Source organism: Oreochromis aureus, linkage group 10, assembly GCF_013358895.1.
Source record: "Oreochromis aureus strain Israel breed Guangdong linkage group 10, ZZ_aureus, whole genome shotgun sequence".
In the NCBI taxonomy this organism is placed as follows: Eukaryota; Metazoa; Chordata; class Actinopteri; order Cichliformes; family Cichlidae; genus Oreochromis; species Oreochromis aureus.
In genome coordinates, this window is record NC_052951.1 from 13,879,476 (window position 1) to 13,903,429 (window position 23,954).

Below are 23,954 nucleotides of genomic sequence, written 5' to 3' on the forward strand. Positions count from 1 at the left end.
AGTGGCAGGGCAAATTAAAAGTTTTATGTCTGTTTACATTCACTTCAACCATCTTTTGATTGTTAGCTTATGGTTGCTGAGGCAGCTCTGACTTTCTGACCAGGAAATCAGAATTAAAGGTGGTAGTCTAGATTAAAATTCCTCCTGGGACCTCAGAAATTCCATCTTCCAACTTATTCAGGAACACACCATCAATTTCCAGACCCAGAAGCTGTGTCCATCTTTTATACTGTGAGTGCTAATAATGAGTCTCTCTGAATTTATGGGTGCGGTTATTTTGAGGTGCTAGCCCTTGCACATGGGTTTGGAAACTGTCAAAATCTTATTATTGAAATGTTATTACTGTTTAGGATGTTTGAGCACCCACATGAGAAACATGCTAATCCATAATCCAATTCAAACTTTCAAACATTACTAACTGTGATGCAGGACTCTTGTAAATATATAGATCTACATAGAAATTACTAACATGGCCACAGCCTGAGGTACAGCCAGGGGTGTAAGCACTAATGAGTGTGCAGAATTTCTTGCCATGTCGAATGTGTGGCCAATGGTGTGAAGCAGTTTAATGGTATTTCTGTGTAGGCGTAATCAAAGAGAGAGACGTGATGTCAGCTCTGGATCTCGGTTTATCTTCCGCCTTTCTTCTGCCATAGCAATTCTTAAGCAAGGAGGAGCGGGCTTCTCATTTAGACAAAAAGTTCAGATCCTGTCTGTCAAATTAGGCAAACCTTTACTATGGCATCGCTCATAAAAGGCATCTACTGGCATCTGCATGCTTCTATAAAAAACCCATCTTTGCATATAAAGCAAAAACACATTTGTATCTTTTTGAGGGACCACGCTGTGCAATAATCACAACGTCATTGGATCAAACACATGCCTGTACGGTGCACATGCACAGGCTTGTTTTATTTATCAGTGTAAAATAACTAGTACTAGCCTATATTTGTTGTTCTGAATGTGGTTCTGTCCTTGAACATTACAACCTCATTCACCCTCAATTATACTAAAATAATGAGGTTTCTGCCTTCAAATTCTCAAAAAACATTTTCTACAGTAGCATCCTACAGCCATACTGTGGATCCATAGACTGTATAAAATTACCTTTAAAAATTGAATAAGCTGTACTTGAGCACAGTCATGTTTAAACACTACTGTCAAGATGCTAACGTGCTCCAAATGGGAACCCTAATATGGAGCTGTTTAGCGCTTTATGTTGCTTTCTTAGTCACCTTATTTGAGTGTGTTAGCACATTTTCCTAGCTTCCACCAAACACACAGTACAGCCGAGGCTCATGGGAATGTAATTAATAATATGATGTAATTGACACTTACTAAAGCCATCGCTAGGGGAATATCAATTCCCATAGCACTTCATTCAGCAGCTGTATTTTACTCCAAGCCACAAATGCCAGCCTCACGGCCATGCATCACCAGAGGGATCACTGAAGTCCGCTCACAATGAGAGCGATTTTGTCTGAAGCATTCCGACGACATTACGATAAAGGCTAGCTGATTGATGTTCTGTCTTTTAAGCCACTGTTAACACAGAGCCTCAAAGCCATGAATTTGAATTCAAATCACTGATGAAGCACACTATTCTCGTGGCTTGGATGCTTCAGATGCCACACAAATAACACACGGACAAAAAGCTTCTTTAATGGCGACACGAGCCAGTCGTCAAATACTGAATTCTGCCGTTTGATGACAGCCGAAAGCAAACCTTCTCAAACAATAACTGCAAGAGCAACTCGGTTTCAGAAATCTAAGGTACTTGAAATTGTTGTTTATTTTGATTCCACGGAAGTAAACATTCAAAGCAGACAGGCATAAACAAGCCAGGCATCTCAAACTTTTTATTTGATGCAAATTAAATAGAGAGGGAGCTCTTTAAGACCATTTGCAATCCTCTATCTCAAGCAATTAGGCGAGGATAGGATTGACAGCAGCAGAAAGCAGATGCAGAGATGTGACAGGCAGCCAGACGCACTCCAGTGTGCTACACCGAACTCCCCTAATGCTTTGGCTTGTAGATAACTTTACAGATCAGCCATGATTATGTTGCTTATTAATTCAATCAGTCAGCTCTGGATGGCTGCTCTTTTATTAGTGCCGTCTTTTTACTTATGCACTCTACAAAGGCAGATGTGAGTGATGCAAGCAAAGAGAAAGCAAAGGAGCGAGAGACAGAGAGAGGGAAGAGAGAGGAGACCTTTGACAAACTCTGAAGTAATTGCCTCTAGTCATTTGAAAAAGAGGTTTTAGGATGAAAAATTGATCCATAGATCTATTTAATCAAGAGCTGACTCAAGAATTGTCCTTTAGAGTACCTCTGCTTTCTGACACAAGCGAAATAAAAAATGAGACACTATGTTTTGGATTTTACACTTTTGACATTTAGAGTATTGTAACATTAATTGACCGTATCACGAGTCTCTGCCCAGCTCAGTGGGTTTCTAAGGATCTGGTATCGTGCTAGAGCAGATCAAATGCAGCTTCCGCGAGGCATCAGAGATCCAGCCGAGTATTCCTTTCTCCTCTCTTTTGCCACTTTCTATAATTACTTGCAATACCACACCTCCCAAGTTGAAAGAAAATAATAATTACATCAGATGTTAAAACTTCGCGAGGGTGACATGGTGAGTGTGATTAATGTAATTATTCCTTTGGGTTATGTAGTTCTCTGTTCCACGGTCAAAGAAAAGCAGTGAAGTCAGATGCATCAAAGAAGTTACATAATACAACCGTGTTTCCAAAAAAAAAAGTGAATTATAAACAAAATTTAAGTATTTTCATATCATTTGTACTTAACTGAGAATTGCCAATATTAATTGAAAATGAGAAAACGAATTGCTTAAAAAAAGTGCTCAGTTTCAATTTAATGCCGGCAACATGTTTCAAAAACGTTGTGATAGGGGCATGTTTACCACTGTGTTGCATCACCTTTTCTTTTTAAAATAACACTCTGCATGTGTTTGGGAACTGAGGAGACCAATTGCTGTAGATTTGAAGGCAAACTGTTTTCCCATTCTTGCCTGATAGCTGCTCAACAGTCTTGGGCCTTCATTTTACACTCAGCAGCAGGATTTCAGTGGGTGACAAGTCTGGGCTTCAGAAAGGCAGGGCTTAAAGTTTCAGTACTTGGGGTCTTTTACTAAGGAATACATGAAGAATGGGGTTTAATTTTGCGTTAGTGAAGCAAGAAAGGTGTTTCTGGAAAATGTTGCTCCAAAACTTGTAAGCGTCATTCAGCATTAATGGTGCCTTTGCTGAACAAGTTACCTACACCATATGAAGTAATGGCCTGGTGTCAGAGTCAGTTAGGTTACAGGTGAAACGGTGATCTGCATGTTTGATTTGGCAAGGATGTCTTTCTTGATGCAACCCTCTGCCTTTATCTGAGCTGGGGACTACACAGTGGCTTGTGGCAGGTGGAGTTGAAGAGAGTGTCGGGCAGAGCCATGAGTTTGAAGCTAGAAATTGAAGGGGTGAAGCAGATTGGGTATGACCCACAAGTTGGATGTCAGTTAAAGTAGGAAAAAGAACTATGGAGTAACCTGGATGAAGTCCAGTCACCACTGGTGATTGATAGACTTCAGTGGACATATGTAGGTCAAGGGAACAGAGGTGATGAGGATGTGATGGGTAGGTATGGTGTTCAGGAGAGAAATGTGGAAGGACAGATGGTTTTGGACTGTGAAAACTGATGAAATGATCGTGGTAAATACATATTTCTGGAAGAGTGAGGAACATAGGGTAACATATAAAAGTGGACGTAGTTTCGCACAGATAGAATATATCTTCTGGGGAAGGTGCAATTGGAAAGACAGACGACTGCAAGAGGGTGTTGGGGAGAATACGACTAGTCTCTATCTTGTGGTAGTCTGCAGGATGCTTTGGACATCAACAAGATAAAGCAAGTGAAGACAAGGGTTAAATGGTGGAAATTCAAAGAAGGAATAATATTGCACAGAGTTCAAGAAGAGATGAGATGTGCTCTGGTTGGTAGAGAAGAGTTACCAGATGACGAAGTGAGTCAAATTGTCAAGGAGGGGTTTGGTGTGTCCTTGGCCAGAGAACAAGGAGACTGGGTGGTGGAATGAGGAAGTACTGGAAAGTAGGAAGAGGCTGGCAAAGAAAAAGTGGGATAGTCAGAGAGATGAAGAAAGTAGACAGGAGTACTGGGAAGCTACTCACGTCTAATAGAGAGGTGGCAAATCCAAAGGCTTATAGTGAGTTGTACGAAAGGCTGGACACTCAAGAAAGGGGGAGCTTTATCAAGTGGACAGGCACAAAGATTGGACTGCAAAAGATTTGAAGCAGGTCAGGGTACGGATAGAGATGGAAATGTACTAACAAGGGAAGAGAGTGTGCTGGGAAGGTGGAAGGAATTCTTTGAGGAGCTCATGAATGAAGAAAATGAGAGTGAGAAGAGGTCGGATAGAGGACAGTTAGTGAAAAAGTGAGTGCAGAGGATTAGTTAGGAGGAACTGAAGGCAACTATCAAGAAAATATAGAGTGCTCCTGACATACCTGTGGAGGAACTGAGCTGTTTAGGAGGGCAGTGGACTTTTTAATCAGTTTGTTTAACACAATATTGCAGAGTGAGAAGATCCATGAGGAATGGAGAATAAGTGTACTGGTACTGATTTTCAAGAACAAGTGCTGAGCTGTAGTAACTACAGAAGGATAAAACTGATGAGCCACACAATGACGCTATGGCAACGAGTTGTTGAAGAGAGACAGCAAGAAGCAGTATGGCTACATGCTGAGAACGACCATGAGAGATGTTTACTTGTTTACAATGTTTACTTTGAGACTGCTGATGAAGAAATACAGAGAAGGTCAGAAGGAGTTGCACTGTGTCCTTGATGATCTAGAGAAAGCATATGATCGGGTACCAAGAGAGGAACTGTATCATGAGGAAGTCAGGAGTTGAAGAGAAGTATGTGAAGGTGGTGCAAGAAATTAATCAAGGACAGAGAGAAAGTGGAGAGGTGTATGGTAGGAGCCACAGATGGGTTTACATCAGGGATCAGCTCAGAGCCCCTTCTTCTTTGCAGAGGTGATGGACAGGTTGACAGATGAGGTCAGGGAGGAGTCTCCGTGGAGTACGATGTTTGCAGATGACATTGAGCTCTGTAGTGAAAGGGAGCAGTTAGAAGAGAGCTTAGAGAGGTGGAGGTATACTCAAAAGAGAAAAGCAAGACAGAATACATGTGCGTGAATGAGAGGGAGAATGGTGTAACGGTGAAGCAGCAAGGTGTAGAGATGCAGTTGAGTTTAAATACCTGGGGTCAACCATTCAAGGCAACAGACAGTGGAATCAAGTTTCAGGATGATTTGTGACAGAAATATTGCAGCATGAGTGAAAGGGAAGGTTTGCAAGATAGTGAGACCTGCTATGATTTGTGTGTTTGGATATGATGGCACAAAGACAGGAGGCCGAGCTGGAGGTGACAGAGTTGAAGATGTAAAAACATTTTTTTTTGGAGTGGCAGAATGGACAGGACTAGAACTGAGTATATCAGAGGGACAGCTCAGGTTGAGTAGTTCCGAGACAAAGATCGAGAGGCAAAGGTGGTTTGGACATGTGCAGAGGAGAGATGGTGGATATATTAAACAAAGGATGCTGAATGTGGAGCTGCCAGACTGGAGGAAAAGAGGAAGAGCACAGAGAAGATTCATGATGTAGGGAAGGAAGACATACAGAGAGCTGATGGATGCAAGGGATAGGGTCAGACGGAGGCAGATAATCCCATGTGGCAGCGGCTAAAGGGAGCTGCAGCAAGAAGAAAAAACTGAGATTTTACTAGGATTTTTTTTTCTTTTTGGAATTAGACAACTTCCTCAGCTTTTTGTTTCCCTGTCCAAACAGTTTCAAAACATGGTGCTAGCATCAGTTTCAAAATAAGTATAAAATTTTAGTTTTGATGACTGAGAGCCAACATATGATTGCGGGTCACGCAGTGAGTTTAGCTTGTGTAATGATGATGGCATTTCTTCATATCTTACAGTCACTTTTAGCACTTGTGTATAATTTAAGACAATGAAATTGGCAGTAGTACAGTAGTGCATTGTATTTCCTTGCTGGAGTCAAAGACCTGTCATTTAAGCCATGGGATTTAAATGGACCTCTGCTTTTATATATTTACTCATTTCAGGTAGATTTGGTACATAATACTGCGTTTTAACCCTAAGTTGGGGTAAGCATCGTTCTCCAGTGATACAAAGTAATCAGTATTATTAGCTTCATTAGTAAATTCTTACTCTTTAACAAAAAAATGTCAGGATGTAGATGATGAACAAGAACCTCAGCTCATTTGACTGACAAGTTCTACATACATAATGTTAAAATGAATACACTTCTTTCTCTCACTCGGGCCCTACCACAAAACCCTGCAAGTCATTATTGAACAATAATTAAATCAGAATTTACAACAAAAGCTCGGTTTGTGCTGTCGATTCATCTTGAGTAACAATAACACATTGTAAATGCAGAAAACAGAAACAGCAGAATAGAAATTTCCCCTTCCTGATAGTACTGCATAGGTTTGTTAATAACCCCATCATTGTGAAGAAGAGCTGCAGTTAATTTTAACTCCCTTAATAAATGAAAGATGCCATTCAAAATAATAAAAAAAGACTTTATGTGCAGTTGTAGATCAAATGCTTTTTGAAAATTAAAAAAAAACACATACATAGAAGTGCGTCGTCTGTGAAATCAGCTGTTTGGTCATCTTAATGATTCTTTTTGTCCTCATTCACATCAGTTTTTAATTGTTCTGCTAAGTTTTTAATTAATTTGTTTCAAGGCCACTGTGTGCATTTAAGAAAATGAAACAAAGTGTGAAACGCAGAGAGAAAAAGAAAGTGGGAGAGAGATAGAAAGAGGGATGGGTGTTCTTTTGATTTCTAAATGAATATAACTTCCTCAGCCTTTAAAAGCTCAGAGTGGCTCACCATGTACCCACATTACAAACACCAGCAGCAGTCTGAATTTGAGGGATAAAATAGTGGCATAATGGGGACTCTGCGATGTTTCTGTTCTCCTCAAACCTTGATGAGGTCTACACCATGCTGCTACTTCTGGACTTCTTCTTCTAAAAAAAAAAGGGCAGTTCACTGTCAGCGGCGGTGCACATATCTTCACGCACAACGATGTGCAATTTGACGCCTTGTTGCCACAGAACTCATCAAAAGTGTCCCAGTTGAGCCGCAGTGAACATAACCCATTTTATACACTTAAAATAGTCCCCGCGAGGAGTAGCATGACATGGTCAGACAGTCCCAGCAGAGTTCGCTGAAGCAAGCTCGAGTGTTTTGTCCACAGGGACGTGTCATCTGTGGCTTGTCAGGGAACTTAAAAGGCGGGTTGGGGTGGTTAATATTACTACGTATGTTAACAGTGACTGCAACTGAGTACATGAGGTGAGTCATTTCACTAAAGTAGGCAGCGGCTTCCAGTAGGATGTATACAAAGGTCACGACAATGGGAATGAACCACAAAGGAAGAATGGACTTTGTTTGTGCTTCCAGTCAAGGGAATAAAATTGTAAAAGGCAGGAAAGGGAGAAACGGCAGCAGCAGTGCATAACCACGAAGCAAATAACCTCACCTTTAAAATTAAAGTCACTTGTCAACATGAAAAATAGCGTGGAATGGCGGAGTGTAAGCTCTGGTACAGGTGTTTTCAGTCCTAATAGTTTGCAAGTAGTCCTGCTTACACTTGTTGGATATTAAATGTCTTTCCTTTCGTGTCTAGGTCTCACTGTATTATCTTCACTCTCGTCTATTTGGGGCTTTGCCAAAATTTTGATTAAAGCCTTGTCGATTTGAACAATGGTTGGAAGCGTCCAGCTTAAGATCGCTAATGAGTGAGCAGTGAGGCTGAAGGGGTCAAAGACGCAGCTGCTGATACAAGAAAAGTCAGATCTCTAACAGCACCGAGTGCCTCGGGGGGGAGATGAAAAAACAAAACTTTAAGCCCTTCGTTTACTGATGTTTGGGGATTTCACATACTGGTTCCAAGATTATGTTTATTATCAGCTGAGATCCTCATCAGTGTCTAGTTCAGCACTGGAAAAGGAACACTTAAACATTCAAATTAACAGATAAAACAATTTAATCTGTTGATTTTGTAGCTTTTAACCAGCAAGAAAAGGGCTGGTGATCATATTAATAGTAATAATATTATTGTTGATCTCTTTTTATTAATTATCAGCACTGTGCCACTTAGTGGAGGAAAGAGAGAGAGAGAGCATAGTCCAATTATAAATTAGTCATATTTCTTCTGGGTTTTATGGAGGAAAGAGAATTGATATCAGAATTCATGTATAAAGTCATGCATCATAAAATATTAAATAATGTATATACATAGCCTTGGGCGCAGCAACCCATCATCTCATCCACATTCTGCGCTGCCGTTTCTGAATTACATCTGCTGATAATTATATTTGAGGGGCTTATTACATGTCTAGATTCATCTGCACAACATAATCCTTGAGTTGACCAAGGACCCCTTCATGTAAAATTATTAAAACTTGAATATATAAAACCGTTACTCACTGAAGAGGAGCACAGTTGTTCTTCTGTGTGGTTAAAATATGAGGCAGCGTGTGGTTTAAATCAGGGGTGACTCAGACTGGTTTAGTATAATTTGTTGAGACCATCTGGCTACGTCGGTGCCATCAGCTAAAGTCCAAGTTTCTCACAGACCACGAGAACAAATGGTATCACGTTACAGGATGTAATAACAGCGGTGTAAAAGCCCATTACTGACAGAGATTTTCCATATGAATTTTGTCAGTTACATGTTCCCAGTGGCCTTGTGGAGTTGTTTAAATGGGAAGGGGGCGGGACTTGGGAGGGACTTTAGAGGGGGTTGCATGTAACATTAGAGTTATTGTGTCTGTTCCTGGCCCTCGCAGCACCTGTCCCAAAAGGCAAATTAATCCCATAACCAAAACATATCCCGCTCTCTCTTTGCTGTGCACAGACATGACACATCTGTCTCAGCCATTATCCATGGCGTGACATGTTGCTGGGATACATCACATGACACCTTCAAATGGAGGATATAGTTACTGCAGCATTTGGTCTCACATCTCATGCTTGATGCTTCTTTCATCCCCCCCACCCGCTATCTCCTCATATGACCTCACTCAAAACACTTTCTTCATAGAAAAGAATAAAAAAAGAAATAAGGGAAAAATGTTGTTGAGAGTTGTTCACAACACAATTGTGCACTTGAAGACGGAACAAGGGGGGGAGAAATAAGACCTTGAAATTGCTTTAGTATCATGAAGTGAATAGCACTCTTTTTCCTTCTTTGGAAAGTGTGCATTTCACTATCTCGTGGAAAGAAAAAAAAAGACCCAGAGCAAAACCAGTGCGTGACTATATCCATGAGAAGGCAATGTGGTGCAGTGCCCAGTGCTCAGGTGGTGGCTGCCCTGATGAGACATGGCTGTTGGCTGTTCTCAGTCCAGTGAAACAGCATCATCAGTGGCCAATCACAAGGTCCTGCACACGACCCTGAAGATCAAAACCACAGGGACTGAGCGTGTCTGTAAAGCCGCTTTTCACGCTTACTTACATAAATGTAACAGATGTACAAAAGTGTAGAAATGTTGCCTTTTTTTTCACCCAGCAATATGTTGTCTTTTTTTTTTTTTGCCTCAGACATTCTTGGCTGATAATATTTTCAAGTTCCTATTTCTCTTCTGTACCGCTGGAGACAAATCTACTCCACCATCTCCTTTGATATACTGCCTGCTGAAAAGAAAAATAGGAGTGAGAAATAAGTAATAGACTCTTTCCTGGGGAAGAATACATAGCTTGTGAGTGGGAACACATAAAGAACTTCGCATTAATTGGAACTCTTTGAACTTTACATTTTGGAGGCAGTAGGCTATTTGTTTTATTTATTTTATTTCTTCTTCTTTTTTTTGGCAAAGAGAAAATCAGTACTTATCAGCTCTAAATAAAAACACTTGCATATTATGCATATTTTAGATTAGATAAGCGTGTATTATATGGATAAATAAATGGCTAGTCCCAATGTGAAGGTGCACAAACACCAACTAACAAACCAGTCATTATTGCCATATATTCCCTTCAAATATCATCCTGCCCTTCACTGCCCCATACCTGCAGCTAAGGTGTTTTGGATGTTTAGGTAAAGTAGGGGGAAAAAAGACTTCAGAGATGGTTGTGTGCATAACTGTGGAAGCAAGGAAAAGCTGAGTAGAAGGAATAGACTATACGGACTGTCTCTGCACCTATTTCAACCTGCTCAGTGAGCCATGTGCTCAGTCCTGTAAACTGCAGTGCTGCTTTATTACTTTGTCAGTCTCCTTAAGTGGCTTTTGCACTGTGGAAAAAAATAGGGAGACATGTCTGACAGAGGATGTCCAACAGAGAGTGTAGAGATTACTGGAGACACTGCACCAGGAAAAAAAGGGAAATTATATTTTGCTGTCTTGTGAGCACCGTATCATCAGCCTTGCCAAGTTTTTTTTCTTCTTAATGTACTATAAGCGTTGTATCAATTCGAGCAACCAGAACCTTGCAACCAGAATCACGCGGCACTCCTGTGGAGGGCTTTAATCTCACTTTGCTGTGCCCATAGTTAAAACTGTTCTGTCATCTTCTCATCCCCCTAAGGAGTCCTGAGGGAGAGGAGACAATTTATTTCTCATACCAAATCCCAGTTCAGTTCTTTTAATAAAATTCAAGCAAGTAATAAAAGACATCTCAAACACACCACTCTTAAGCTACCTTTCAGAAAAGGGAGGGTTTGGATGGCTACGGTCGCTGTCTGAATTGCAGGAGAATTATGATGATACAGGGAGATAATTTCACTCCAGCACTTTCCTGGAAACTCACATAAAAATAAAACTTATTTTTCGTTCCTTTGTGTGATTTCCGTAACGATTAAACATCACAGTTTTGCAGTGAGTGAGTGAAAATTTGGGAATTTGGGAATCCAGTTAGACAGTGCCACCTCTTGGCAAAAATAGGCACGCTTTTCCTCATGCGGTCCGTACAACTGCCAGAATTATGCTCACTGTACAATTTATCCATGCAAAACCAACTGACTCAGTGTATTTGTGAAGGAAAGAACATAGAGGGGAAAAGGCTTCATCATAAAAACAACCATGACACACAAAAAACATTCACACTCTCTACTGGGACGAGGGTGGGGATGTATATATGCTTAATATTTATATAATATTTCTATATATTAAGCTTTTATGTATTTAATAACAATAATACAAGGACTAAGATCTACACTCAACTTAAAGATAGGAACTAAACTACTGCAGTGAAACATTATTTTGCTGCAGAAATGATTACTTTACCCTGCTATACACTGGCGACTCATTCAGTTTGTACCCTTCCTCTCCTCCTGCAGGAGGGCTGCAATAGACGCCAGCCCTCCTGCACCCCTCAATTGGATGAGCAGGTAAAAAAAAAAAAAATAGATGGATTTTTTTTCTGTCCATCCCGTTTTTGTTTTTTGAGCAGTAAAGTTGTGTATTGGCTACCACTGTTGTCTTACAGCAAGCAAGTCCTGGGTTCAAATCCATCATCCCACCAGGGCCAGTTTGCGTGTTCTCCCTGTGTCTGCGATGGATGGTTCCTTTTCATTTCAAACTGTAATACGAGCTGTTTATAAATACCAGATCTATTTATCTTTTTGCACATTACAGCGTAACAAATGTTAAAGAGGAACATGTGAAAGTTTATCGATCCTTCCTTGCCCACTGTTGATGCATCAGCCTGTGTGAGGTCTGTCATGAGACTGCATCTTTTGGTCTCCGTGTGCACAAAGCATGGCATGAGAAAAATCTTAGCACTTGAAGAATGACCTTTCTTTATGATCAAAGTGCAGTTGGCAGGTTTCATGTTGGTTTTAGCGGCTGCTCAGAGTGTAAACGGCTGTTGGTGTACTATTTCAAGGGTGCATGCTGGTCATGGATTTATTGATGGCGCTCAAGACTTTGTCATTAGTTAAGTCTTTGGAAAAAGTGGCTTTAGATTTCCTCTAACTTGCAACTTTTGAGCTTCAGCATGAGGCGAGCCACGCTGAATTTGTAGTTGAAAAAGCTTCCATTTTTATTTAGTGAGTCTCTGTGTGATACCTAAGCCATTATGTGAATCATTAGATTTTAAATTAGGAAAAAAGAGTAGTATAGATAAAAATTCTGCGCCAGTACTCGTGTGCAGCGTGGTGGAAATCCCAAAGCCAGTGACACTGCTGATTTTGACAGACAAGGACATGATGAGCTATGTCAGCTCTGCACCAGTGAAGCAGGGTTGAGCACAGATGCCAGTGACAGGAGCTGGGCAGGCAATCAAGTAACATTCATTATTGGTACAAGAAAGAACCATAATGATTCTGCTCTTTTCAAACTCACTGCTGACTTAGATATTGCTGCAATAAGTAGCTATTGTTTCTCTATAATAAATTGCAGATTTTAACAGAGCAGTGACAGGATTTACTGGGGCATGAACTTGGCATTAATATCCCCATCAAAGTCTTCAATACAACTGATGCACAGCAAATTAATCTGAGATTGATCCCGATTTCTATCAAAGCTTTAATTCTTTTTTTATTACAATGTTACTGTCTGTATAGTGAAAGAAAGTCTAACCAACAGAAAACAGACACGAAAGAAAGAAAGATTTTTAAAAAGACTTCAGGTGTGCAATCAGGTCATCATTAAGCAGAGACTGTAAAAATTAGTGGTTAAACCATTGTGGTGCCAATGGCCTAAACTCTCACTGTGACTTGATGAAAATATGAAATACTCAGAGACTTTTAGGATTAAGCTGAACTCTAGTGTTCATTAGTAAAGAAAGGCATTGCATGCTCACATTTGAAAACACAGAGCTCGTCATAATGATTTGATTGGACAACAAACATCCCAGTGCTTTGTTCTAATTTCCCCTCGCATCAGTTGCTTTAAATCTGATCCTCTGGGGATGCTACCCTGTAGAATTCAGGGATCAAGCCTCTTCGTAGCAGGGTTAAGCCTGGGTTGGTGGTGGGGATATTTGAAGTTCTGAGTGTGAAATAGCAGTAAGCTGTGGGCCAACAGAGCTGTAAGCCTTGAGCTAACAGGCATCTCAACCAACAGCTAAATATAGAGTGAAAAGTCCTGATGATGCTGCGATGTCTTTATCCAGTATTTGATTGCAGACACGAAAGCAGAGTGGTACTTCTCCCAATTGTATTTAAAAACCAATGAGCATACTGGACAGCAGTACTCAATGTGATTGCTACAAAACACTTGTGAGATGGGGCTTTATTGGTTTAAATACCTCATTTTTTATTATGTTTATTTCTGTTACAAACAGCCGTATTTATTTAGACAAAAACGAAACTGCCTCGAAGCTTCCTATAAGACGAGGTAGCCCTTACAGAGCTGCACTGGCTCGGAAAATAAGTTACTGTGTTTAAAATAACAGCTGCGTTGCACTGAGTTGCTGAGGTAACGCAGTTAAGGTCCTATTCAGACTGCCATGACTCCGGTGCATGCGTTGGCAAGATGATATTTATGGATCTTGACATTATTAATATTATTTAAATGGCTTAAGAGATTTATAAAATGATGCATTGCCCTTTCAAACAAATAATAATTGACTGTTTAATCATTTCACCTGCAGAGTAATCATTCAAAATAATATTACCGCTGTTATGTACAGTGTCATTAGGGGACCACAAATAAATTGTTGCCCCGGGGTCTTTTGGGAGGTAAATAGAGTCATAATTTTTTATTAAATTAATTGATCGAACACATTTTTCTTTAGACAGGGCCTTTAGTGATTTTTTGTTGGTGTATCATTCCTTACTAAAAAAGAACATCTTGTCCCTCATTATAGCCCACAGGGTTTTCTTGATGTCATCAGCTCCTATGAAAAATGCAAAACATTTGATCATCACAGAGATTCAAACTTCAGACATATTGATCTATCCAGGTAGAAAGCAGAAACAATAGCGGCTTTATTTCACCTGCTTTGATGCAAATGAAAGTGCGGGTGCACTGGAGAGGCAATAACAGAACAACATGCAAAAAGGAAAGTTTTTAGTTGTTTTTTTTTTTTAAGGTAGTAGCCACAGACCATCCCTCTCTTTATCTATCCTGGGTGATTTTTCTCTAGTTTTGCTTTTTTTGTCAATACTGGGAGTATGAGAGCGCGCATTCTTGTTGCACAGATATCCTCACTCCTCCAGGATATGTGCCGCCACAAAAAGGTTTGCTGTTTCCCCTAGTGCAGTGTCAAGAGTGTGGAGGATACAAGAGATGAGCCACTACACGAGGAGAGCTGGGCAGAGCATCAGCTTAGCTCCTTTGTGCAAGATGGAACAGAATTAGCACCACCAGAGACCTACGAAATGACCTCCAGTGGACCTCTCATGTGCGTGTTTCAGACTGGACTGTCTGAAACAGACTCCGTAAGGGTAAAATGAGGTCCCGGTGTCCTTTGGTGGGACCTGTGCTCACAGCCGAGCACCATAATGCTTGACTGACATTTGCCAGAGAACATCAGAGCCTCAAGGTCCCACCATGCTCACACTGCCCTCGTGTGACAGATGTGAAATGGTCTTGAGACAGTGTGTAAACTTTATACTGCTTGCACCATTTAACCTCAATCCATGCATGTTTTTGGACTGTGGGAGGAGTACTGGGGAGAACTCATGCAGACATGGGGAGAATATGCATCTCCATACAGAAAGGCCCCAAAACTGGACTTGAACCCAAAACCTTCTTGTCTGGCATTAGGTCTAGTGGTGGTCTCGTATTCTTGGAAGGTCACATACACCACCACATGTTAGCCAGCAATATCCTCACAGTTTCTAGGTGCTGTGATTAAATCCTCATATCCACTGTCAGTGAGCCCTGGGGTCCTGCTGGTACAAGACAATGCCAGGATTCATGTGGCCAGAATATGTAGGCAGTTCCAGGACAGTGAAGGTGTTCATGCCACTGACTGGTCATATTCATCAGACCAGAATCCAGCTGAGAACATCTGATATTATTTATCGGTGCCTCCAACACATTAAAATAGTCCCACAAACTGTCCGGGAGTGGAGAGACCTCAGAACACCATCCACGTTTTCAACCAGACCATGCTCTGATGTTGTGAGGAGTGGTGATATGTGTATGATTACTGAGACGGGATTGTGAAACAAGTTGAAGGGCCATGTGATTTCAATTTTTGTTAAACCTCCAGTCCTTACCAGGTCTTAAAATTACGTAAGTAGGAAATAGAACCTGAAATGAACTACATAACATGACATGTAACAGCATGTCTTTGTTTGTTTGATAAAAATGTTGCCAAAATGCAGAAACATTGTATGTCTAAGTACAGAGTAAATTATCTTCCACAGAAATTAAGAGATTAAATAGCATCCAGGTGCTTCTAATCAGCACTTGATTAACTGATCATCAGCAAGTGTGAGCACCTTTATAAAAATCAAAAGTCTTGGTTTGGTGTGGAGCATTCAGTGTGTGTTAACAGAATGCCAAGGAGGGAAGATCTCAGCAGTGATTTTAGCGAAGCAATTGTTACTGCCCATCAATTTGGGAAGGGTCATAAAGCCATTTCCAAACAATCTGAACTCCATCATTCTACACTGAAAAAGATTATTCACAAGTGGAAAACATTCAAGACAGATGGCAATGTTCCCGGGACTGAATGTTCCAGCAAATTCGGGATCAGACCATGAAATGGTCAGAGAAATTGTAAAAAATAAAATTTAAAAAACAAAAAAACAAACAAACAAGAGCTACACCTCAGACTCTACAGCAGGCCACAGCTAAAGCCGTTAGCTTTAAAGTTCATGACAGTACAATTAGAAAAAGACTGAACAAGTATGGTTTTGATTGCGAAAGAACATGAAAGCACAGCTTAGGTTTGCAAAATTGCATTCTGAAATGCTTGACCATAATACAGTGCCAAGTCCGATGAAAACCAAACACAGCATATCAGCACAAACATCTCATAACAACTCCACGGTGGTGGAGGAGTGATGATTTGGAATTGTTTTGCAACCACAGGACCTGTGTGCCTTGTAGTCTCTGTGTCAGCCATGAACTCCTCTGTATACCAAAGTATTCTAGCGCCAACTGTGAGGTCATCTGACTTAATGGCAGAAAATGATAAGAATGAAGGTGTTGCAATGGCCCAGGAAAATGTTGTGGTGAGACAGTAAGGGTGGTCTTTGTGCATAAACAAATGCCTGCAAACCTCATGAACTCAAACAGTGTTGGAATGAGTGGGCTAAAACTCCTTCAAAATAATGTGAGAGACTGATAAAGTCATACAGAAAAAGATTTCTTCAAGCTAATTTGCTATTGCTGCTAAAAATTGAACTACAAACTATAAAACCATGGTGTGTAATTAGTTTTTCAACCGCTTTGCATTTAGCATTTTATTTTGTTATTATTAATCTTTCACTCTCTTCCACAGTGTGCCTTTTATCCTGCCTTCCTCAACTCACTCCCAATGGGTGGAGACAGATGGCTGTCCCTCCCTGAGATTTTTCCCCGTTAAAAGGAAGTTTTTCCTTCCCACTGTCGCCAAGAGCTTGCTTATTGGGGATAATATGATTGTTAAGGGTTTCTCTCTATTATTATAATCCTTCTTTACCTGGCACTATAAAGACTATATGTTGTTGTGATTTGAAGCCATATAAATAAAACTGAATTGAATTGACCTCATTTTAAAATCCAGGACAGATCCATTTTATTATGTCCTTTTATGCAAAACCTTAGAACTGAACGAGGGTGTACTTTCCTTTTTAGCAAGTTTTTACCTTTTTACTAGTTTTGAGACGGAATATTGACAGAGAGGGTTTTATTTTGGAGGAAAAGCGGAAGAGGAAGAGGGACAGCCTCTTTGAAACTTCCACCAATAGCGTACTTGCTTGGTAAAATATGAAAATGGCGGCTCTCTGTAGTGAGTTTGGGGATCTGGTACAAATCAAAAAACAGCTAATATCGGTGATATCGCTTTGCAAAGAAAGAGGACTTTTACACAGCGCAAAGTGGTGAGAATCCCAGTGAATAATGTGCCATTAGCTGGCTGTCTTTTTGCTCTTTACAGTAAGCGTTGACGTCTAGTTACGTGTTAGCTGCGTTAGCACTGATTAAAAAAAAATCTGTCTCTGTATTAGCTAGCTGTTTATTGCCGTTAACTTTGCTGTCAGTGTCACCTTAAACATAAGCAGACCGTATATGTAGATTTACTAGTTGTGTTGACAAAGTCCACTATGTGTAACGTCAGTGTTGCCTGTGCCTGAGGCATAACTTAATTCAGGTCGTCTCTAGTCAGTTGTTTTTGATCAGTAAATTAAAACCGGAGAGTTTAGATTAATGGAAATTAACGAACTGATGTCAGATGAGGAAGAAATCTAATGCTAAATGTTAAATGTAAATATTAAAATTGGGGTTGTTCCTTTACATTTTAGGGCTTCTGAATTGGCATTTGCTTTGGCTCCTCTGCCAAAGGATGAACTGCCACCAACATCCCCTTTAACAGAGGTTTGTAAAACTGTCATGACTGAGGACCTTTCTGGGTTTCAGTTGTTACTGATATTTGTTTCTTATTTCTTCGTTCTTTCTTTTACATATTTTTAATGATACACATGCAGTACAGTTTGTTCCAGTTCTTCATTCGTGTCTGTGAAACGGTGCAAAATTGTGACTTGTAAACACGTGTTTTATAGCTACATTATTACTACATTACATTGGAATCTGATATATTACCTGTGGCATGAGTCCCTTCGTGTTGTGGAAAACTCTTATGCTTTATGGCTCAGGTTCAGTTTTGTGTTTGGACTCCTCCAGAAATACTAGTGCAAGTGAACTGCAGATTCGGAGTACTTAAGGTTTTGTAGAAACCTTTCTGGAGTATTATTTTCATAGAAAAAGCGACACCCTAGTTGTGCAAAAAAATTGAACTCTAGGCTCATCAGTGAGCTTCAATGCCACTGGAGTATAATGAAGATTTTATATGGGTGTTAAAAGGTTATTACATTTACTAAAATGAAAATAGCAATTATTAATTAAAATGCTGTATTTGTTATATTTTCATTAATGACACTTGCATGTTTGTGTATACACTTGAAGGATGTTGTGTGGAATCTCAAAATAAACCCCAATGCCAGTGTCTATCTTGATAAAGTCACTCAGTGGCATTGTGGGAACAGGAGATAACGGGATAACAGGAGTTGGCTATATCAGTATATGTCTGCACACACAGTCTTTTCAAAATGTGTATGTAGTTGATCTTTTAGGATATGTTGAATGGGTGTGGTGATAATTTACATACTATAATATAATATGAATAGATAATGCATTAGATTTTATCTGATGTTTTGTAAGAATTAAAAAAACAATAAAGACAGACAGTACACATTTGGCACATATGGCTGCATATTATTTTTGCATGTATATATTGCCCCCTGTTGACAGTTCTTGCAATGTAGATATTAAGATGATCATGTAATAACTTAATGATGTTATTCAAATGGCTCTTATTTGTCATCATGCAGGAAGATGCGCAAGACCTGGATGCACTTACGCTGGCCAAATCATACTTTGACCTGAAAGAATATGATCGTGCTGCTTACTTTCTGAAAGGCTGTCGCAGTCAGAAAGCTTATTTCCTCTATATGTATTCTCGCTATCTGGTAAGATTCTGTAGATGTCGAGCATGCCCACGTCCTTTTGATCCTTCCTTTTTATTTCATAGGAAGCTTGATTTTACTTTGATCGTTGTATTTGTAACACATTTTGTCATTTTTTCAGTCGGGCGAGAAAAAGAAGGATGATGAGACTGTGGACAGCCTGGGTGAGGAATTCTTCTTTTAGACCCATAAAAGATAAAAATGAGGAATTTTATTTGTCTTTATAGCGTATTTGTATATTTTCTGTGTTTTAGGCCCTCTGGAGAAGGGTCAGGTGCGCAATGAAGCTTTGCGCGAGCTAAGGGTCGAGCTCAGTAAGAAGCATACTGCAGGAGAGTTGGACGGCTTCACCCTCTATCTGTAAGATTGCTCCTCTATAGTGAAACACATTACTGCCATTATGCAGACGTATACAGTGGATTACTTACAGATGATATCATGTTTGTGTGTATGTGAAAACACAGGTATGGGGTGGTTCTAAGAAAGCTGGATCTTCCGAAAGAGGCCGTGGACGTGTTTGTTGAGGGAATACATGCACTTCCACTGCACTGGGGCGCATGGCTGGAGCTCAGTAACCTTGTCACCAATATTGAAATGGTAACAAGCCTTATGTTCTGACATACAGAAACTGTTGAAACTGATATCATTTATTTCCATAAGCTAACTCGCCAAGTCCGCAATTCAGTCCTTTTTTAAAGACTATTTAAAAATACAGGATCCACATATTCAATAAATGTTCAGAAATATTTATACCTTGAAGTGATTCTGTCTGCTTCTACCGCTTCCCCTCAGCTGAAGTCACTGTCTCTGCCAGACTGCTGGATTAAAGACTTCTTCATGGCCCACATGTACACAGAGCTGCAGATGATCAAAGAAGCATTGCAAAAATACCAGAACCTAATAGAGGCTGGCTTTTCGAAGAGTACCTACATCATCTCACAGATTGCTGTGGCCTACCACAATATCAGAGGTTTGTTTTTTCTACTTTTTCAGTGGAAATTTTGAATTTCTGATGAATGGCATGTAAGCGGGCCTAGTCTTACAGCACGCTGTCTCCCCTTCTTTCAGATATTGATCAAGCTTTGGCTCTGTTCAACGAGTTGAGGGAGCAGGATCCGTATCGTATCGACAACATGGACACATTCTCAAATCTGCTTTATGTCAAAGTAAGTGTATGCCAATTGCAATGTGAGATCTAAAGAACATTAGTCAATAATCAGTAGGACTGATGTGGTTTGTACAAAGACATGGGGGCCAGTTTCTGCATTACTTCAGTGAGGGATCAAAGTAAATAAAAATGTAGAAAATAGGGTTTTTTTCTTATAAAAAAGGGGGGAAAGTCAGTATCATAACTGAAATTTTGTAGTGTTGCTGATTGTAATCCATGTTTCCACAGAGCATGAAGCCAGAGTTGAGCTATTTGGCCCACAACCTGGTGGAGATTGACAAGTACAGAGTGGAGACGTGCTGCGTTATCGGTAAGCATTGAATTAATCAGATTAGAGGTCACCGGCTGCAAGAGGACGTTACTTATGCTAGTTTTAAAACAAATGGATCGCTCATTATATACATGTAATCCATAATATATGTTGTAAAAGAAAACTGTTTCCTGCACTGCAGTAAGTCATGTGTCTGATCCACAGGTAACTATTACAGCTTACGCTCTCAGCATGAGAAAGCAGCTCTCTACTTCCAGCGGGCCCTCAAACTGAACCCTCGCTGTCTCGGTGCCTGGACACTCATGGGACACGAGTACATGGAAATGAAAAACACTTCAGCTGCCATTCAAGCCTACAGGTCAGTCTGGATATCTCACAGTCGCGCTCAGCATCTGGATCATCAGGATGTATTTCTTATCAGGTGACACATGTCTGGAGATTTAAATGAGTATTATGATATAAGTCTTGTGTCCTTTTCTTCCTCAGACATGCCATTGAAGTGAATAAGCGAGACTACCGTGCTTGGTATGGTCTGGGTCAGACATACGAGATCCTCAAGATGCCCTTTTACTGTTTGTACTATTATCGAAAGGCTCACCAGCTCAGGTATGGACTTCAGCTAAGCAGATGATATTTCATGCTGCTGTGTGTGTATATATGTATATATATATATATGTGTGTATATGTATATATATGTGTGTATATATATATATATATATATGTGTATATATATGTGTGTATATATATATATATATATATATATATATATATATATATATATATATATATATATATATATATATATATATATATATATATATATATATATATATATATATATATATATATATATATATATATATATATATATATATATATATATATATATATATATATATATATATATATATATATATATATATATATATATATATACATATGTGTGTATATATATATATATATATATATATATATATATATATATATATATATATATATATATATATATATATATATATATATATATATATATATATATATATATATATATATATATATATATATATATATATATATATATATATATATATATATATATATATATATATATATATATATATATATATATATATATATATATATATATATATATATATATATATATATATATATATATATATATATATATATATATATATATATATATATATATATATATATATATATATATATATATATATATATATATATATATATATATATATATATATATATATATATATTTGTTGTTGTTGTTTTTTTTTCTCAGGCCGAATGACTCTCGCATGTTGGTTGCACTGGGTGAAAGCTACGAAAAACTATCACAGCAAGCCGAAGCCAAGAAGGTACACATCTACCCACTGCCAGTACTTAACAGTAGTTTCTGTAGTCAGTTCCAAAGCTTTTGGCTTGATTTTAACTTGTGTCATGGATTTGTTTTTGTGAAGTGCTACTGGAGGGCATATTCTGTCGGAGATGTAGAGAAAATGGCTCTGCTCAAACTGGCAAAGTAAGTGTTTATCACTATATTGAGCTGAACAACAGTGCTCTGAAGAAACGAAGCTCTGATCTGCTGCTCGATATTTATTTTCCTTTTTTATATATTTATTTTTCTGGTTGTTTGTTATTTTTGTCAGGCTCCACGAACAGCTGAATGAGTCTGATGATGCTGCCCAGTGTTACATGCTTTACATTCAAGACATTTTCTCTTGTGGGGTAAGCACTTTAAATTAAGCTCTGACACTCATATTCTCAGGGTCTAGGATTGCGATGATTTGCTCTTTCAAGTGAGATCACGATGCTCCAGCTTGCTATTATTATGTATTAGTTATTATGCATTATTATTAATTTGTTTCATGTGATAGAGCCTGACTGGCCAGCAGAGATGACTTGGTAAACTGTAAGCCAGGTTTTGTCTCCCAGCGTCACTGAATGCAGCATCCTTTCATGTTTCTTCCCAAACAGAAGGGGCTTTAGATCCAGTCTATTAATGTGTGTGGATTTGGAATCGTTAATGGGTTTCATTTTATCTACTACAAACAAAATGGGCCAGCATGTTTCTTTTCCAGGGGACCAAACAAAGGCCAGATCTTGAAAAAGGCATTTCACTTTTTAAAACTCTTGTTCGTGGCTGTCTGGTTTACAGTGAAAAGGTTCATTAAATAAAATAATCCCTTTAAATGTTATATCAACTTTAGCCTACGTCCACACAGTGTCTGTCTGATTATCACCGCTGCACAGGCAACTGATTTAACACAATGTTTTATGTTATAAATATTGACTCCAGACAACTGTTCAGCCGTCATCAAAATCCAGCATTACCCTTACAGAACATGACTGCAAATTAAGACACTAATTAAGCTAATACATGATCTTAAATATGAAAGAAATCCAATTATGCTGTTATTTAGGTGATCTCCATAAACCGATTCTTTAATATAGAGAAACTGTTGACAGGAGACAAGATTTTGTGCTTTGAGTATTTGGACAGGCTTCAGTTGCATGCAAGTGAAATCTGTGTAGAGGAATGCGTCACATGACTAACACAACTTAGCTATTGTTCTGCAACAATTTAGCTTTTAATACTTTGTGTGTATTAATAAATAATGGCCAGAGCAATGGAAATCTTGACCCAAGTATTGGCTAAATTATTAGAAGGCCTCCAAAATTAGCTGTTGCCCCCCCAAGGGGCAAAGCCAGCAGATTGTTTTTGCTTGTAAGGATAACTCAGACTTAAATACCAATGAAATACAGAAATCCATCATTACATTAGTTCATTTTCTGCTGTTTTACTCATGTGTTAATTAGCCAAATGGGAACAACTAAGATGACGAGATTGGTGGCTGGAGGTTCCAGCCCTCTAGCTCTATTTTTCCCGTTTGTGCTCCAGGTCATGTATTGCATTAATATAAAGGAATATAGTTCTAACCAAACTAAACTTGTCAGGAACAACTGGAGCACGCTGAGGTGAGCACAGCCCTGCGGTACCTGGGCCAGTACTATTTCAAGAACAAGCTCTATGATGAGGCATCCCTTTGCGCTCAGCGTTGTTGTGACTACAATGACGTAAGTGTTCCTGTACGATTTGAGCATCTTGTTTTAGTTGTTGTGTGGTCGGTACTGATCGGTCGTGTCTCGCCTTGCAGGCACGTGAGGAAGGAAAGGCTCTGTTGCGGCAGATCTCACAGGTCAGAGATCAGATCGAGACGCCTTCAGCAGACCTGTTTGCACCACTCTCAAACAACAACACTCCAGTCAGGAGGGTGTCTCCCCTGAACCTCATCTCATTTACACCCTGACACCAACTTTCTTCTTCATTGTTTAAAAAAAAATGGACAATTTATCTATCCTGTGACATGAAACTGCTCTGGAGTTTATCTGACGAGGGCTGCGTTGGAATTTACATAATAAACTGCATTTGTTTTTGTAAAACTAGCAATCCTGACCATTTTTGTCCAGCCCATGACATTGTTTTCACACTTCCAGCAAAGACAATCAACATACCTGCAGTAAGCACTGGACAGGTCAGTATGCACGGTGCAGCATTGCATACAGTAAATACCCATTTCTTGGTTTTGATAAGGTTTAATGGTGCAATAGTACAAAAAGAATCCCAAATAAAATGTTCAAGAGCAAACATTCAGACAAGATTAACATGTATATACGAACACGAACACACACTACAGTCTAAAGTTTACAGCACAAAGCATACAAATGGGAATTTGACTTCTCACTTCATTGCTCATCAGTACTGTTTATATGTAAAT

At 39.2% G+C, this 23,954-nt stretch overlaps 1 protein-coding gene across 1 annotated transcript; it reads left to right on the top strand.

Annotated features, from left to right (window-relative positions):
• The first annotated feature begins 16,915 nt into the window (after positions 1-16,915).
• On the top strand, positions 16,916-23,824 carry cdc23 (CDC23 (cell division cycle 23, yeast, homolog)). Its single transcript, XM_031760046.2, has 16 exons — positions 16,916-17,068; positions 17,489-17,561; positions 18,575-18,712; positions 18,831-18,873; positions 18,964-19,069; positions 19,174-19,306; positions 19,502-19,679; positions 19,778-19,875; positions 20,106-20,187; positions 20,353-20,506; positions 20,635-20,754; positions 21,458-21,533; positions 21,636-21,697; positions 21,825-21,903; positions 23,134-23,253; positions 23,334-23,824. The coding sequence occupies exons 1-16, from the start codon at positions 16,956-16,958 to the stop codon at positions 23,484-23,486; spliced, it is 1,728 nt and encodes a 575-aa protein (XP_031615906.2). The 5' UTR covers positions 16,916-16,955; the 3' UTR covers positions 23,487-23,824.
• Positions 23,825-23,954: the final 130 nt, after the last annotated feature.